Source organism: Magnolia sinica, chromosome 4 (genome assembly GCF_029962835.1).
Source record: "Magnolia sinica isolate HGM2019 chromosome 4, MsV1, whole genome shotgun sequence".
NCBI classification, from domain to species: domain Eukaryota; kingdom Viridiplantae; phylum Streptophyta; class Magnoliopsida; order Magnoliales; family Magnoliaceae; genus Magnolia; species Magnolia sinica.
The window spans coordinates 2,022,400-2,041,373 of NC_080576.1; the positions used below are offsets into that span (position 1 = coordinate 2,022,400).

Here is an 18,974-nt window from a genome sequence, read left to right on the forward strand (position 1 = left end):
TATCTGTATTTATCCTGGCCGTCCATCCATTTTGAAAGTTCAGGGGCATTAACCTGTGGACTGCACAGGAATAACTGGTGACAATGACTCCAGACATTCAATCTTCGCTATTTCCTATAGTGTGGTATACTCGTGCGTTCAACTGCCTCATTTTTGGCCCTTTACTTAAAATGATTTTTGAAAATGGATGGACGGCTTGGATAAATTCATATACATCACGGTGTGGACCCCACATACCCAATCCCCACCCATTACAGAGGGACGCAGAATGGGGACTACCCACCAGGACCCAGCTAGAGACGGACGGGCCTGTCAGGGGCTCTGTGGGCCCCCGTGATGTATATATTTTATCCACGCCGTCATTCCATTTCGACAGATCGTTTGATGATACGACCCCAAAACGAAAGCAGATTGAAGGCTCAAGTGGACCACACCATAGGACTGCAGGCAATCCGCGTCCTACCAAGAGTCATTATCTGCCGGAGTATCAAAACCCAATCTCCATCGATTGAAAGCCAAAAAGAAAACAGAAAAAAAGAGACGACCCATTTCAGACAGTTGCAGCATCCAGAGAGAGAGAGAGAGAGAGAGAGAGAGAGGACGAAGTGCGCGCTGTGGAGACACGCCGGAAAGAATGGCAGACGTCGTGGTGGGAATGGATGCTGCATGGGTTTTGCCGGAGGTAATGGTGGATGCCGACTGAGAAGCTACAGAGAGAGAGAGAGAGAGAGAGAGAGAGAGAGAGAGAGAGAGAGAGAGAGAGAGAGAGAGAGAGAGAGAGTCTAAGATGACCATTGACACGGGAGGAATTTGCAATCCAACCCTGGTATGGACTCCAGATCGCATTTCAATTTCAGTTTGTCTGCTTTCTTTTCATTAAAATCATACTATCACTGTATTCATGGTTTACAAATCGGTCTCGGCGCATCGAATTGTTCCCCAACGATTCGGGGCTGTATCACCCCATATCACTACTGTATCGGGCTGTTTTGGGCCGATGCAGCAATATGGTTCATGGACGATACTGGTACGTGTCGGGTGATACGTACCAGTTTCAGACTACATTAAACCTAGATTGAATTGAAACGATCCCACCTGAGGGATGGAATCTGTCCTCCATGTCGTATATTGTACTTGTGTCATGGAATTCTCATCCTTCAGTGTGGTTTTTGTTATGTGCAAGGTTTTGACACTTTGTTTCAGAATGCAACTCGTCCTGGTATTGGAGCGACCTGTATCCCGATTCAGAACGAGTTGGACCGAGTCGTCTGATTTTAATGTAGAGGTGGTTTGAACTGTACTGGTTCCCACCAAAAAAACAGATATGACTCGAGCGATTCCGAATCACATTGGATGGTATTTTTGAAACCATGGTTCTATTGCCCATTCACTATCGTTGGACCTACTGAATGGGTGAGTAGAAAGGCAATTCCTCCCATCACGCCTTCAAAGCCATTAGATCAGCACCGACCACTGAATTTGTATATATTCACTTGATTTATTAAATTTGATATTTGGATTTCTTTCTTAAATTCATTTTTTCATTTTTTCTTTTTCCAGACATTGAATGGGAGGAATGGTTTTTGATAATCTTGTAGAAGAGATGTGGCCATGGCTCTTTACAGGCACAATAGTGAATCATTGCCAGAAAGGAGAGATTTCTATGGCGCAGTTATTAGGTCATGCGATCGAAACGAGAATGGTTTGCGGTTTCGTCGAGGAAGGAAGTTTGGTCGGGTCACAAAGCGGAGATTGTCAGCCTGGACATTTTTACTCGCGCTGATGTCTCTCATATATTTCTCAGTCTTTGGCATGAAGTTGCCATTTCATGGTGAGTTTTGAGAGAGTTTGTTATGGGCCTAATGCTTGCTTTGTATTTACTCTTCTCTTCAGGCTTAATGCTTGCTTTGTATTTACTCTTCTCTTCAGGCTTAATGCTTGCTTTGTATTTACTCTTCTCTTCATGCACTTGTGGGTGGCCTTACCAGAAACTGTCCTAGCCATGACCCTATCGATTCCACCCAATGGCCAAAAACTCGGTAGCCCAGCTCAGAACTCGCCTAGGTGATGTGCTTTTTGTATTTGGTGGACTGAATTAGAAAAAAGAGTGTTGCATAAAGTTAAGACTACATTTAGTTGGCCCATGCACCATCAATTCATGAATCAACAGAGTTTTTTTAGTTGTTTTGGCTCTTAGATGAAGGAAAGTAGACCTGGATGGTTTTAAATCATTGCATGGTTCCCTTAGTTGCTGCAGTTCATCTTCGATTGCTAGTTATTGTGGTGTCGTATGGACATATGGGGCTCCTGGTTAGCAGGCCGGAACAGAATCCTCACCATTGATAACCTTCGCAAGTGTGGGATGGCCATTCCTACCATCTATCTCCTCTGTAAAGGGAATGCAGAATCTGTCCATCATCTTTTTATTGGCTGTCCTTATGCTGGTGAGATATGGACTAGCATTCTGCAATTTTTTGATATATCCTGGGTCATGCCTAGCAGCATTGAAGGTTTGTTTAGGTCTTGGCATGCTGGTATGCCAGTGGCCAGTGTTAGGAAAAAGTGGAAGCTGTTTATGCTTGCTACCCTGTTCACCATTTGAAGGGGAGCGGAAGAACTGCTGTTTCAGGAATATGAGCAGTCCCCCCTCGGTGGCCATATCTAAGGTGTTCTCCCTTTTAAGGGACTGGGATCCTCATTAGGAGGTTTTCCTGTTTTTCTCTTGTATTCTTTGGCTTTGGGCTTTCTCTTAACATAATTCTTTACCTTTCCAAAAAAAAAAGGGCAAGGGGAAGGCTCAAAAGGATGTGGGTGGAAGTAGTAAGAAAATACTTGATGACCTATTGTCTAATTGAATTATGGCTCTTGATAGAGTGGATGGGTGAAAAGATTCAGGTAGCTGACCCAACTAAGTTGGGACGAGGCTTGGATTATGATGATTTAATGGGCTCTTGGGATCTCTTCATTTAACTTTGCCATGCATTCTGATTCCTTTTGAGTTGATTCCTTGTCCTTGGGATCTGGATCCACAGTTTTGGACTAAGAATTAGTTGTACATCTCCACCAAATTTGTCTTCTTTTTAATTCTTTATGTTATTATGATTCACTATTGTTTTTAACTTCAGTTATATATGAATCCTTTCTTTTTATTCCTTAAAAAGTGTGTCCTGTGGCCTTTAAAAAAAAAAATGCCTACTGCCTTGTCCCTCACTAAACATGGCTATTTTCTTGAAGCCCAGATGCAATACAAAGCATTGTGTGTTAACCCTAACATATGTGTGTCTAAGTGCGTGTGCATGCATCAAAGTACATTGCACTTCGCCGAAGGTAAACACACTCACAAACTGTACTCAAACACACTTAGACACTTAGACATATGTAGATGCATTTTGTATGTTAAACGCCTTCTTTTCTTGTATCTACAAATCTCTGTTTGCAGTTGATTTTGTTTATTCAGTTGCAACTACTAGTTCTTTTAAATATTGTTCTTGATATCTAGCAATACACAGGTTGGCAGGATTTTGGTGCTAATATCAGCATTTCAAACTTCTTGGTATGGCATTTGTTTTTGTTGTTTTCACATCTCACCAAATTGTTGAATTCTGTGGTTGAACTAAGTTCTGCCAAAGTGGTCAGCACTGCTCCGGTGCTACTATGACAGTCATTAATCTGAAGTTGAAAAACCTCGAATTCTATGTGCTAGGACGAGAATCCTGTTGAGCCCTTCATTTCAATAGAAAGTAGCCACTTACTACCAGGGAACAATCAAAACACAATAGGAGGTAACCACTCACATTTTCTTGAATTGCATGGCAGTAAATATATTTCATCTCTTAAAAAATAAATTTCACTATGTTTCTGTCGACCGGAAAATTTAATTTGTTTTGTATCTAAGAATAGTTATATATGTTGCTTTGGTGGAAGATACGTTGTTGTCAAGATCAGGGGAAATCCATTGTATAATGCTTGTAGGGGGGGTGGCAACAAGCTGAATCCGGGCTGGGTCAAAATCAGCCCAACCCTGATGCGATTATTTATCAGGCCAAGAGCTCAGGCCGGTCCCATCTCATTTAACAATCACAATTTTTGTTTCAAGCCCTAGCCTGGTCATTGACATCATAAATGGGCATGTCTCGGGCTCTAGTTGGGCCTTAATACAAAACATTGGCCCAGCCAGACCCATTAATTAATCAAGCTCCAAAGGCAGGCCAATAACCGACTCAGAGAGAGAGAGAGAGAGAGAGAGAGAGAGAGAGAGAGAGAGAGAGAGAGAGAGAGAGAGAGAGAGAGAGAGAGAGAGAGAGAGAGAGAGAGAGAGAGAGAGAGAGAGAGAGAGAGAGAGAGAGAGAGAGAGAGAGAGAGAGAGAGAGAGAGAGAGAGAGTTGTGAGTTGTACGTCAATACTATCTCATTTTATACTATAGGTGGATTGTACAATTTTATGGCCCCCATTCACACCCATTAACACTCTCCCTCAAGCTGGAGCATAAATGCCATCGATGCTTAACTTGGAATAAATACATGCAAATTGATTGCAATCAAGAAGTTTGGTGAACACATCAATAAGTTGATCTTAACACGAAATATACAGTGTAAACATTTTCACCACTAGAGACCTTTTCATGTGTGAAATGACAGTTGACTTTAATATGCTTGGTTCTCTTATGATAAACTAGATTATGTAGATTATGTACAATATATAAGGTTGCTTGAGTATCACAAAATAACTTTATTATTAGGTTCAATGCAAAAATCATTTCCCGCAACAATTTCTCATCCACATGAGCTCATTAGTGGTATGAGGCATCGCCCTATATTCTGCTTTAGTGCTTGATCGGGCTACAACACTATTTTTTACTATTCCATGTGAAAAAAATTCACTCCCATGGATGTTCAATACATGGTAGTAGACCGTCTATTAGTATGGACCTGCCCTATCTTCATGAGAATATCTTGTAACTTGAAGATGATTATTCCTTTTATAAAAAATTCCTTGACCCGGTACTCCTTTAAGCCTTCACAGAACCCGAACAAGCTCATCCATGTGAGGCACTCTAGAAGAAATCATAAGTTGACTTACCACACTCATAACATATAATGTATCTCAGTATTTGGTGTAGTGATTGTTAGGTAGACAAGTTCCCTGACGAATCTTATATACCTTCCTAGGTCTTCAATTAAATCTCTTTGATCACTAAGTAATTTATGATCTGGATATGTTGGTGTATTAACTGGCTTACTACCATGGAAGCCTGTTTTTGTGAGCAAATCCAAAACATATGTCCTTTGAGATAGATTAATGCCTTTGATTTGATAACTCGTAGCCCAAGGAAATATCAAAGATGATCTTTTTTTTGGAAGTGACGCTGAAGATACTTCTTAAGATCCACAATTCCTTTACTATAACCCCCTGTTTCATAATGTAATTTACATATACAACTAGGGCCTATTTGGTTTTTCAATTACCAGTGTAATTACTTGTAAATAAGCATCATTAGTTACACTTGTAATTGCAGCAACAACCCCAAAGATTGAGGCTAAGTTGTTGGCGGGAAATGAGGATTGCACAAAATTCGTAAGGTCCATTGTGATGTATATTTCTTATTCATGCTGTCCATCTGTTCCGCTAACTCATTTCAAGACATGAGCCCAAAAATGAAGTAGATCCTAAGCTCAAATGGACCGCACCACAGGTAACAGTGGGAATTGAAAGCTTACCGTTGAAAACTTTTTAGGGGCCACAAAAGTTTTGGATTAAGCTGATATTTGTGTTTTACCTTTATTCACGTCCGTACGACCTTATCAACATGTTGGATGACAAATAAACATCATGGTGGGCCCTAGAGAGGCTTCAACTTTCAATGGTTGATGCTTCCAAGATCACTTTTTCATGTGGTGTGGTCCACTTATTCTTTGGATCTACCTCAATTTTGGGTTTCACGCCCTAAAATGAGCTAATAAAATGAATGGACGACATGGATAAGACACATACATTACGGTGGGACCCACATATTTAACTCAGTAGACAAGCATGTGGAATTCATTATATGTCAACATAATAATCGAAATTAAATTTCTCAGCTTTTTTCCTTTCTTCCAAATAGGTGTTAATAATCATTATTAACATTTTGCACCTATTTACTAGTATTTTCCAAAAATCAAACACACCTCTAATACAATTAGATCAGAGGCGCCTCTTCGTATGAAGATAGAATGTTTAGCATGGCTTTGAAAGAAAACCATAGGCCAATATAACCTTACTGAATTTATCACATCATGCACATGGTGATTGCTTCAACCTATAAATTGTCTTTCTTAATTTACAAACATTATTTGATTGATGAGCAACAAAGCTAGGTGGTTGTTTCACATAGATCTCCTCTATGAGAACAACATGAAGAAAGCAATTTTTAACATCGACTTGAAATAGGGCTTTTCCATGGTTAATAACAACAAAAAGAACGACATGAATGGAACTAAGCTTGGCAATGGGAGAGAATGTTTTGATATAGTCGACGTCGAGAGTCTAAGTGCATCCTTTAGCAACTAAGTGAGTTTTCGACCATTCCACCATGTCATTAGGTTGAATTTTAATTGTATACACCCGCTGACAACCAACAATACGTTTATTGGTTGGAAGACTAGTTAGCTCCCAAGTGTCCTTTTGATTTAGTGCAACCAACTATTCTTCCATTAGCCTACTTCCACTTCTTATGTGACAAGGCTTCTTGGTATGACTTGGAAATAGAATGAGATGACAAAGACAATGCAATTTATGAAAGATGGAAGGCAAACAATAGAAAGAGAAGTCCGGTCGATTTCAGTCAGCTCCATGTTTAGTTTAATTACGGGCTTGACGATGGAAAAGAACGTGCAATACACTTCTCATGTGTGGCATTATGGTGCGCCTCCCAAGGTTGCTGCCCTTGTTTAGCTAGTTGGTTTGAACGAAGTGTTTACCGTTAATAACCTTTACAAGAGGAAGATGGTGCTCTCGAATGTCTGTGTGGTGTGTTGGAATGCGGATCATCTATTCATCCACTACTCCTTTGTTAAAGAAATTTGGAAAAGCCTTTTTGAGTTTTTTGGGGATCTCGTGGGTAATGCCAGGCTCAATTGGGAGTTGTTTGGAAAAGCATGGAGGCAGAGTGGGAAAACTTGGGAGGGCTGTTTGGAGGCTTTCATTGCTCACTGGATTTTGATTTATTTGGGAGGAACAATAGCCGTTTTAGGAATTGTAGTGGGAAAACAATGGGTTTTTAGAAGGGCTAAATCGAATGTCATGGGTTGGGCTTTATCTTTAAAAGTTGTGGGTGGTTGTTCCTTTTCCCCCTTTTCTTAGTCTAATTTGTAATTTCTTGGTTTCGGTTATATCTGTTAAATTCATCATCTTAAAAAAAATAAATGAAAAGAAACAAATTTGGAGATTGGGTGGTCAATACTCATACGCTTACCTTTCCTCAGAGTAATAGGGAGATTAGACGAATCAAGAGATATGGGTGAAGTGATTGGATCAACAGGATCAGAAGAAATGGTGGATGGCATATCATGGTTGACGATACTATCTCCTCATTTTCATCGTGAGTAGGCTTTGAGTGTAGACTTAATAACATGAATGGACGAACTAGTGGAAGGAGGTGATTTGATATGCCTTCTTCAATAGAAATAGGCAATGGGCACTGTGGGTGAGATGGTGAAACTTCTAAGTCAAGAGATCTACCATCATTTGAAAAGAATGGAGTGGACTTAAATAAGGTAAAATCGAAACAAATAAATTATCTTCAAAGACAAGGATCATAACCCTTTTAGGCTCTACTCAAGAAAAATAAATTTAATTGCTCTAGGGTCTAATTTATCATGGCTCACTGCAACTGATGAACAAAGCATACACACTCCCAAAAAACCTTGGGGGCAAAGTGAACAATGAAACACTTGGAAAGATAACTATATGAGGTAATTGGCTTGTTAAGATAGCAGTGAGCATTTTATTGATTAGATAATATGTTGTTAAAACTGCATCACTTCAAAAACTTTTTGGGACATTCATATGAATCAACAGTGCACATGTTTCCTCAAGTAAATGACAGTTTTTCTGTTCTGCAACACCGTTTTGTTGTGAAGTATGGGCACATGATGTTTGATTCAAAATGCCATTTTCAGATAAATAAAAGCTAAAAGAATTGGATATATAAATATAGCATAATCTAAGTGAAACACACACACTTTGGAGTTAAATAGATTCTATACTTGCTATATGAAATATCTTAAAAATAAAGAATAATTTTGATCTATCTTTCATTAAATAAAGCTAATTGATTATTGAAAAATCATCAACAGAAGTAACAAAATACTTATACCCCGACATAGTAGAATCTCGAACAAGTCTCCAAACATATGAATAAACTAAAATGGAACTAGACTACGGTTTTTCACATATGGTTGAAAGTGACTCGATGAAGCTTATTTAACTCACACACTTCGCATTCCAAAGCTAATATAGGTAATAATGAAGGAATAACACTGTTGAGAATCTTCATGGACAGGTGATTGATATGACAATGCTACTAATAAGGAGGGATGTTGTTATGCGCTACTGCTCCAATTACTTTATGGTCATGATAGTAAAGTCCATGTTCATGTCATATACCAATATTCTTTTCTGTCTTTAGATGTTGAAAAACATAGTGTGAAGGATAGAAAATCACATAACAATTAAGTGGTTTATGGGTTTACTAACAAATAGATAAGGCTAAAAGGAAATTTAAGTACATATATAACATATGACAATGAAAGATATGAACTTTGATGAATAATACCCATTTTCACACACTTCGGACTGGGCACCACATGTGCTAAAGTGACCAATAAACTCAACAACAATGTGTCAACAGAGGAAAAGGCACCAAACTTACCTATCATACAGTTAGAGGCCCTCAAGTGGATGATCCGTGGCGCAGAGGACTTGGACCCTAAATAAATCATACCCGAGATCACGAATGTGGCTATAGAAGCGGAAGTATTGACAGAGATATGTTGATTCTTCAATAACATGGAGTACTCATTTGTTGTAAGCTTGACCGTGTCACCAGATTTGCTTGCCTGTTGAGTCGTAGGAGTATAACTACCAAAATGAGACCCACTGCTCTCTTCAGAATAAGTTGCTTGGTTTGCCCAAGGTGGCTTCTCATGGATGTCCCAACATTTCTCAACAATTTGATTTGTAAGCCTGTAATAAGTATACTTCCTAGGTCCACGACCTCAATTTGCATCACTACGTGACCGACTTACTTACCTTGATTACCTTTGCCACCTTCTTGATTATCTTCGCCACCACGGCCACAACCTTTGCCTCGTCTAGCAAATTATGCCAAAGTAGAATTATCATTAGCTCCACCCGCAAAGCCAAGAGATAGACATTGAAGATGATTATAAACTTCATCTAGGGATGGAACACCTTTGCCACCCAAGATCTGCGGATGCACTGGCTCATATTCTTGTTTCAAGCTAGATAGGAATTTAGCCACATGGAACTCATTACGTTATTGACGTTGTTTCTCTACACCATTAGTAAGTGGCTGATACACATTAAGCTCCAGTCACTTTTCTTTGAGTTTTGAATAATATTCACAAAGAACTTATTTCCTTGTTGGAACATAAATCTCTTCAAACAATTGATATGTACTTATCATATGAATACATCACTCATAATGCATCCCACACCTCCTTTGCAATATCTAGAAACACCACATTCCCAATAACAAATGTTTTCATACTATTCGACAACAACGTCATGACCTGAGGATTTTCTTGGATCCATTGATCGTATGTGCTCTTATTTTCATTTGGTTTCTCTACGGTTAGATATTTTAATTTGCCTTTGGTTGGAAAAAATATTTAGATCGATTTAGACCATTGGAGATAATTATTCTATTTAGTTTTATAAATGTTATTTGAACCCCTATAAAATCAGATGGATTTAGGAACTCAAATATTTGATCACCATTCATTTCCATTCGAAGAATTAATTAAAGAGAATACGACAATGCTTACACGAATCAGAGCCAACTTTCTAAATGTAAGAACTCTCCTTTTGCATGCTCCATATGATGTACACACCACACTTGATAAAACAATCAGCCCACATGTTCCAACCGAACACAAGAAAAGCAATGATCATGAACAAACCATTCACACTCACACGTAGACAATTACAAAGGACTCTTTTGACTCTCGAAGCTGCTCTCATCAACTAGAGCTGAACTACTATATTTTTTGCCTAAAGATCCTGCAGATAAAAGAAGAAGAAGAAGAAGAAGAAAACCAAGGTTTCTTAGAGAACTTTCAACGCTAGGGAGATATGAAGATCAGAGAGGAGAAGAAAAAGAAGAATTTATGAGATAGAAGAAAGCAGTGTAAATCAAACTGAAACTGCTATGATAATGTGTAGAGTTATATAAAAGTGAAAGGAAAAGAGATGGGAAAATGATGCAGGGACATGTGATGACCTAATCCTAGATGCATGTATAATTAGGTTAAAGAATGTTCAAGTAAATACATGAATCAACTAATCGTTTCCAATCAAAGGGATTAGGTAAATTTCAACACAAAGATGAGGTCATTCCGTCAGGATTAAGCTCCATTAGCATAAAATCGCGTAAACAATAAAAAGGGAGGACCTAGGGATATGAGGATATCCTAGATCTAACATAAGTCAGTCCACGATTAAGTTTGGATCTGATTCTACTGACTAATCATCCATTTTTTCCGTTCAAACTAGAAAAAGGGGGTGTCCGGAGAGGAATGAAAGGGGTGAAGAATGAAGGGTTCGAGATAAAGAAAGTATTGGTCATTTTGTCGTCAAAAGAAAAGGAGGAGGATAATTCTTACCTTTTCCTGTATCTCGAAGATTTAGAAAGAAGGAAATCTGAAATCGGAGTGGAATCTTCAACATGTAAGGGCCAATCCTGAAACCCTAATCTCTTGAATAAAGAGGAAGAAAAATACGAATTTCTATTCATTCAATAATAATGAAAATAGGATTCTCACAACGTATATATAAGCTATGGAAAAAGTAAAAGTGCATTAAAGCCCCTGAAAACAAAAAAATAACAAAAAAAGATAAAAAATTAAAGAAAGTGCAATAAAGCCTCTGAAACAAGAAAAAGAACAAAAACGCATAAAACTAAAACACCCGTGTGGTAGAGTGTGAAATCCGACCCATGGATCTATGGTCAGGGTGCGGTCATGCCACTCCTGTACTCGTAGCGCGTCAGAAAATGGATCCGATGGACCCAGTGTTCATCCACATCAACTCCTCTGCTCCGGTACTCTGTTGGCGACTCCTCCTCCTCTGGTACACTCTAAAGGGTGTACCACTGATGTCCGCATCAAAAAAAGATACTGGAGAAAGAGAAAACTAGGGTTGTAGGACCCTACTCTCCCTTTTTTATTCAGTAAAAAAAAGTTAAAACACCAAAAAATACCCCCCACCTACTAACAATATGACATGTGCATATTAATTGCACCTAATAAACTAAATAAAGGGACACATGGACAAAACTCGCGACTAGGTGGGCCGTACTACTTTACGACCCGTTATTACATTCATCTAGGAGGACCACACAATCTCCAGCCCACGTCTGCAGCCATTAACACTATTTATACAGAGTTTTCTAATATTATAGTTCAAGAGATCCTATGTGGACTAAGTGCATAAAGTATTGGGATGGTTTGTACAGTTTGGGTTTCCTTGTTCCTCGCCTTCAGGCTTAATACTTAATTAACCTAGTTTGCGAGTGGGCTTTGTTGTTTGTCGGCTTTCCTCTTGTTTGCTATTTCCACCTTTTAATTTATTGAAATTTTGTTAACAATAAAAAAAGAAGTGGTCTCCTGCTCATTAGATGATCTGGTAGAGACTGTAATGTGTGTCAGTGTGATCCAGGGTTCAATCCCTGATAGTGCTACATTCAAAAAAAGATGTGGCGGGGGTTTTCCGTAGCTTGCTTTGAAACTCAAGATTGTTGGCATAGGGATGATACTAGATGGGAATGGACCAAATATGATTTAGTCTCTCTCTCTCTCTCTCTCTCTCTCTCTCTCTCTCTCTCTCTTAAATTTAGAGTAATGCATATTGATAGGACAGCAACCGTGGATTCTGACGCAGGTTCACATTATCGATTGGGATTGGAAGTTCCAAATAAACAAAAAAGCAAGCACCGAAAGCAACGTAAGTGTGGTTTAATTCTGCTCCTCTGTTTCTTTTGTATTAAGTTGATTTATTATGTTTTCCATGGAAATTCAAATTACAGCAATATAACTTCAGGTTACTTGTCTGAAAGTTAATTTTTATTGGCATGCACATTCCTATAATGCACTCTTTGATGGTTAAATTCTTGGTCAAGCGCTATTTATTTACATAGCCCATCTCACCTTTCAGATATTCCATGTGAGGTTGGATTTGTGGAGTCAGTTGATGACATTGTTGAACCCAAGGATGCCATGAATTTTACACAATTTTCTATAGGATATATTAATAAAGAGGAGAAACTTTATGGGCATGATACATATGAACCCAGATTTGGTGGGCATCAGACTCTTAAAGAAAGAGAGAACTCATTTTATGCAAGAAATCAAACTCTCCATTGTGGTTTCGTGAAAGGACCTAAGGGGTCTCCAAGCACTGGATTTGATGTGCACGAAAATGACAGGAAATACATGAGTACCTGCCGCATTGTGGTATCATCTTGCATTTTTGGAAGCTCTGACTTTATGAGGAGACCAACAAAGAAAAAGGTATGCAAAACTATTTCCGCTACCAGTGATCTCATTGTTGTCTTGCTATTATGGTTGGAAAAAGTTTATCCGATCTCCGAAACTTTTTGTCCAAAGTATTTTTCACAATTCGCAGTTGAAGGACAAAATATGTTGCTTTCTAAAAGTGCATTACTACCACATTCATCCTAAAATGAGATTGTACGTTGATCTTTCCTCTATATGGTTGAATTTCAATACTGTTGAACTTTATTATGCTTTATTATAAAATGCATGATTGTGGTTTTAAAATATAATTGAATTGAACCCATTTAGCAGACCCCAATTAGTTGGGATAACGCTGAATCATTATGAATTGAACCCGGCCCGTCTGCATTGTGTATCAACTCCTTCACTTCAGCATTTATTTTACGTTTATATGGTTTTTAGTCACTGTTGGTTATTGTCTTTTCTACTTTTTTCATGATTATATGCTGGACTTTTTCCTAACACTGCAGCTCCATACAACCTTCTATACCTATCCAACTATTTCCTATTCTATGTTCAGTTCTAATATGGTGTAGTTGGCATACTGATTTAAGTTTGAAATCCTCGTGATTTATAGCATCCTAGAATGTACGGCGGATCAAGGTGGTTTAATGTCCACCAGGAGGTTAAGTCAGTTGCTGATGGTTTAATCAAACAGGGCCTCTCATGTCACTTTGCAGTTACTGGGTCTGGGGCCATACTAAAATTCGTTTGGGGGCTCTTACATTATCATTATAGCCAGTGTTCAAAATATCAGTATCACGTTACGTATCGCATCCTTGGGATATGGATACGTATCGGTTATCTCATGGGATATATCGTATATATCAGGTAATTTATAACACTTTTTGGGAAACATTAGGAAAATGGTTGAATTTTTCAATGAAACTTCAAGGATTGTTAAAAAAGACCTTAATACACACTTTTAAATCATAACATCTCAAAAAAGAAGTGCACATAATAGGTTTCGTTTGTATAGCATCCTAAGCTATGCGTTGTCTGACTTCTAATGCAACTATATTCATATCGAATGCATAACATTTAGAGTGTATGTGATGATCATTTCATCAAACGCTCTTAATTACTTCGAAATCAGTCTCAATTGACAGCTCTTTGAAGGGAAATTTCGAAAAAAATATTTTTTAATAATATTTTATGAATTTTTACTTGAAAAATGATTTTTATTTTCTGAAATTTGACAATGACTTAACAAATCAGTAGATCAGCCCTCATACATGTTTGATTTCATGTTTGGAGTGCAACATTGCAAGCAATTTGGGAGAAATTGGGGAAATTTTGAATTTTCTCCAAATTTCCCCAAATTAGACCTCCTACACTTAAATGTCAAAATTAGAGTGTATGTGATGATCATTTCATCAAGTACTTATAAATACTTTGAAATTAGTCTTAATTGATAGCTAGTTGAAGGAAAATTTTGAGGAAAAACATGGAGAACATGAAGAACCAATCATATTGAAATCAAAGCTCTAACTTCATGATTTTTCATGCAAAACATGAAGAACCAATGGATTTATAATCATTTGACACCGATTTAACATACTTAAAATTTTTTATTTTTATTTTTTTAAAAGAGATCGGAAATTGAAAGTGCTCACCAGATCGAACATGTAGGATATACGGCACTAGTGTGTTTCGTATCACATGTGGGATACAAGATATATCATGGGATATATTGGCCAATATCATCGATATTTAAAACATTGATTGTAACCTTCTAACTTTAGTGAATCTCTCTTTGCACCAGTTACACCAGTTAAATGATAACTTTGACATCATGTCATCTGGCCATTTCTATGTGATTTTTCGATGCAACTTCAGATAGTAAATGGATTGGACTAGAATATATTCCGCAATTCTGTAATTGTATAATTTTTCTCTGTAAGCCATGAAGATATTTTACTTTCTTAGTGATTGTTTATTGTAGCATTTAAATGTATTTTGTAATATACTGCTACGAATTTTAATTGTTCAGGTTTACTACTTCAGCATTACAAAAAAAAAACAAAAAAGAGGAAAAAAGAAGAAGGTATTATTCCTGGCTGTCCTGTGGGTGATTTGGGCAGAAAGGAATAATCGTTGTTTCAGAAATTATAGTGTTTCTGTGGCAGGAGTGTTTTCTCAAGTCCCTGTCCTTTTCTGGGACTGGGCTCCTCGGTTTCTTCTTGAGTCTTTTTTGGGGTTCACTGTCATGGGACAGTTTTGTTTGGGCTGGAGTTTTTCTTTTCTTTTTCTTTAGTGTTTTTTTTTTTTCCCTTCTTTTGTTTGCTTTCTTTCTGTTTGTAGTTTCTATGGTTTTTGTTTTCTTATTCAATAAAATCTTTACCTTTCAAAAAAAGGAAGTGACTTTACCTGTCTCTGCTTGTTGCAGATTAGTGAATATTCTCAGAAAAATGTTTGTTTTGCTATGTTTATGGATGAGCTGACAATGACAAAGCTGTCGTTAGAGGGACACGTTGCAGATGATGATGGATACGTTGGTTTGTGGAAAATAGTTGTTGTGAGGAACTTACCATATAGAGACATGCGAAAAACTGGAAAGGTGCCTAAATTTTTGTCGCACCGTCTTTTTCCATCTGCTAGGTAAAATGCCCATGTGATCGTTTTTTCCCTTGTTTTGAATTGGTGTATCCTGTATAAGAATTTTCCACAGCTGAAATTTCAATTTGTACCAAGATTTTGCCAAAACATAAAATTGCTTGCCGTTAGAATTGATGTCCTAGAACTTGTTAGCTGTTGCTATTAGGGCTGTCAGTGGGGTGGGCCTTGGGTCGGCTTCAGCCTAGATTTTGAACTATTCAGTTCGAGCCTATTCAAAATTTTGATTTTGCTTGGCCAGGTCTGGCCCATTGACAGCACTAGTTACTGTCAAGGCCTCCTGTCTACATATGTTTATAGCTTCTATTAACTTCTCTCTCAATTTTAACACAGAAAGCTCATTGATTTTCAATTGTTTTTAGGTATTCTATTTGGATTGACAGCAAAATGCGACTTAACACTGATCCTATGCTGATTCTTGAATACTTCCTATGGCGAAAGGGTGCCGAATATGCTATTTCAAACCACTATGATCGCCACTGTGTCTGGGAGGAGGTACTCCAAAATAAGCGTCTGAACAAATACAATCACAGAGCCATTGATGAACAGTTTCAGTTCTACCAATCTGACGGTCTCACCAAGTTCAATGCATCAGATGAAAGCACTCCTCTTCCAAGTTGTGCGTGTTGTAATAGCATGTTTCTGTTTCAAAGAATGCCATTTTCTTTGCTTCTGCTATTTTACTTTCTTTTCTGAGGTTTGATTTTTTGTTTCATACCACCTCTCAGATGTACCCGAAGGTTCCTTCATTGTGCGTGCCCACACGCCTATGTCGAATTTATTTTCATGCCTCTGGTTCAATGAAGTTGACCGTTTTACCTCCCGTGATCAACTGAGCTTTGCATATACCTTCTTAAAACTGAGGAGAACGAATCCGGGGAGACCATTCATTCTGAACATGTTTAAGGTAAACCTTTTATCCATTCACAATTCCTTCTAACCATCCTTTTAAAGACCCCTATTTCTATGGCAGTGGACATGCTTCTCTTTCTATTTGAATGACTGTGTATGGGCTGTGACAAGCTGACCACTAAATGTTTGCCAGTACTTTTAAGAGATTGCACTTGGGAACTTCAATCAGAAAATTTTTGTTCCCATTATAACACAGGACATTGTTTTCCAACATCTCTCATCATCCATTGATGGTGGCAACGAATACCTATCCACATTTGAAATTGGATTCCCATGCATCTCTGGAAAAAGGACCAGAATCCCATTTTTAATGCACGTAGGGAGTCCCACCCATTGCTATTAGACAGTAAGAAGTTTTGGAACACAACCTACTGCATTCCGATTGTGGGATCACAAGAGTCTGGTTCTTTCTTAACTGGGAACTTGATCATTGTTATAAAAGAACTGTCGTCAGTATCATCGTCGTCATCATCTAAGCCTTATCCCAACTACTTGGGGTCAGCTACATGAATCCTGTTCTGCCATTCCACTTTATCAAGGACAGTTAAGCCATAGGTCATCAAGTCTTTTTCTTACCACCTCCCCTAACGCCCTTTTGGGCCTTCCCCTTGCCCTTTTAGAGCCACTTGAAATGTTATATTGTCAGCATTCATGATAAAAAGTAGTGGCAGAAATTTGATAATGGCTGCCAACGTTACACAACCCTCCTTTATCCTGGCTTGGGACCAGCAATGAGAGCACAAAACTCCCGCCTCTTTTATAAAAGAACTGTCAGCAGAAAAACCAAAGATGATTGTATTATGTCATTATTGTAGCTAGCAGTGTATTGTCTAAACCCTATCTTTCATTGATTGATTGGCACAGGACTGTGAACGGAGGGCACTAGTAAAATTGTTCCATCATAGAGCAGATGGGCAACCCCCACCTGCATCTCTCTGATTGCTTGAGAATTTTCTGACCTCAAGTTTAGTGCGAAGGTTGAGAGACCCTTTGGTTCCAGGCTTGGTTGATGATGGAATGGGCCGGTATTCATCCACGTTCAGAAATTCATTTTTCTCCAAAAACACAACCAATAGAGATCTTATATCAACTGGTTTGATCTATATGCAGCAAACGACATCCTCATGGCTTCATCCAAGCACCTGTACATTTGCCAACTCAAGTAAATTGTATATCTGCGAGCCTCAGCATTCACTATGGCATTTTTATTTTCTTCTTTATTTGCAGTCAAACTCGATTGTCAGTAGTTCAAAATTTTCTTGGCTGATTTTTCAAGTCATGTGCGCAAGCAATATTTTTGCCATTCCTGAACAAAATTTCAATAGAAAAATGGAAGGAAAACTAACAAAATTAGTCCCTTATGAGGCATTATATTCTTCATTTCTTTTCCTTGAAAAAAAACTTTGCTAGTGCTGGTTTTCCAGTAATGAGAAAGGAAACTTCAATGATCCGAAGGTATAGCATCAGAAAAGGGATTGTCAAAGAGAGTGATTTTGGTTCAAAATTTTTATGAGTTAGGTGAGGCAGCAGGAATGCAGTTCCTCGTGCGAGGACTTATTTTACACTCTTGCAGAGTATGGCAATCACTACAGATGCAAACAGCCATTAGACGTGGCATGTGTGTACCTAATCCAAACCGTGCATAGCATGGGCCCCTGTATGTGGGTTGTGGCCACAAGATCAGATTGATTGGACGGTCAAAACCTTGAGTAGGGGACATTTCATTTTAACAGTCCATTTGATGGCCACAAACCACACGCTCATGAGCATCCATCAGTTTGAATTTTGGGTTATATTAACCAATTGAAAAGGTATCAAGTAACTCCTCCTCCTTGCTTACCATGCCAGTTCCATATGAGTTTTTCTGATCTAGATCTAAATGCAAATATAGGGGAATTTATCAGGGAAAAAGGCAATTCTAAGGGACAAGTCGACTGTATTGCAGAAGCGTATGGTTAGAATTGGGTGAAATTCCTCAGCTAATTCTGGTTTTGATCGGTTGCTTCAATCTGATCAAAATGATGAGATCGATCCACCATTTCTTTTCCTTCGTGGGATTTTTCATTTGACTTCTTTTTGTCAAAGATGGTATAAAGTGTGGTCTATGAAGTTTCCTTGCATGTGTCCACCTTGCTAGTCAGTTGGATAGTGCAATGCCCTCTCTGCCGGCGATGGTTTCAGTTCCCCAAAATAAATAAATAAAAATAAAAAGTCCCCTTGATTTAATTGGACCATTCATCCAGCAGTCATACAAGTCAATCTGATCAAAAGATCCCAGTTAGGAGACCTGCCTGTTGAATATGGACCGCTGCTCTTTCCATATTTATTTTATACTAACCGTCCATTTTGGGTGTCTTGCATTGCATCCAAAGGCAATTGGATGAGATTTAGCTGCCAGCCATGTTAAGCTCAGTTGTAAAAAGTGATTAACAGTGTTTGTGAGCAGATTTCAGAATGGAGCTTTTGCATATTCCCGAGTGAAACCGTAATTTTGGGATTGAAGTGGACGTTGTGCAAATGGCATCGAATGGGCATTTTGTCACATCCAAACCGCATGTTGATGGACCACAAAGTGGGACCTGCTAGATGAAACACCAGGGCCTTGTTTAGCTGCCACTTAAAAATGAGGTCATCTCATTTTGGTTAACT

The 18,974-nt window shown here is 38.4% G+C and overlaps 1 protein-coding gene across 4 annotated transcripts; it reads left to right on the forward strand.

Annotated features, from left to right (window-relative positions):
- Window positions 1-517: 517 nt before the first annotated feature.
- On the forward strand, window positions 518-17,687 carry LOC131242121 (probable hexosyltransferase MUCI70). 4 transcript variants are annotated; one of them, XR_009169507.1, is made up of 11 exons: window positions 522-826; window positions 1,561-1,831; window positions 3,510-3,553; window positions 3,704-3,782; window positions 12,163-12,225; window positions 12,436-12,791; window positions 15,187-15,398; window positions 15,776-16,032; window positions 16,142-16,320; window positions 17,190-17,350; window positions 17,436-17,687. XR_009169507.1 is itself a non-coding variant. In XM_058240546.1 (10 exons), the coding sequence occupies exons 2-10, from the start codon at window positions 1,612-1,614 to the stop codon at window positions 17,262-17,264; spliced, it is 1,485 nt and encodes a 494-aa protein (XP_058096529.1). In that variant the 5' UTR covers window positions 523-826; window positions 1,561-1,611; the 3' UTR covers window positions 17,265-17,687. The 4 variants fall into 4 exon arrangements, 3 of the variants coding, with proteins under 3 accessions (XP_058096532.1, XP_058096529.1, XP_058096531.1); XM_058240546.1 differs by having other exon boundaries at window positions 523-826; window positions 17,190-17,687; XM_058240549.1 differs by lacking the exon at window positions 16,142-16,320 and having other exon boundaries at window positions 518-826; window positions 17,190-17,687.
- The last annotated feature ends 1,287 nt before the right edge of the window (window positions 17,688-18,974 follow it).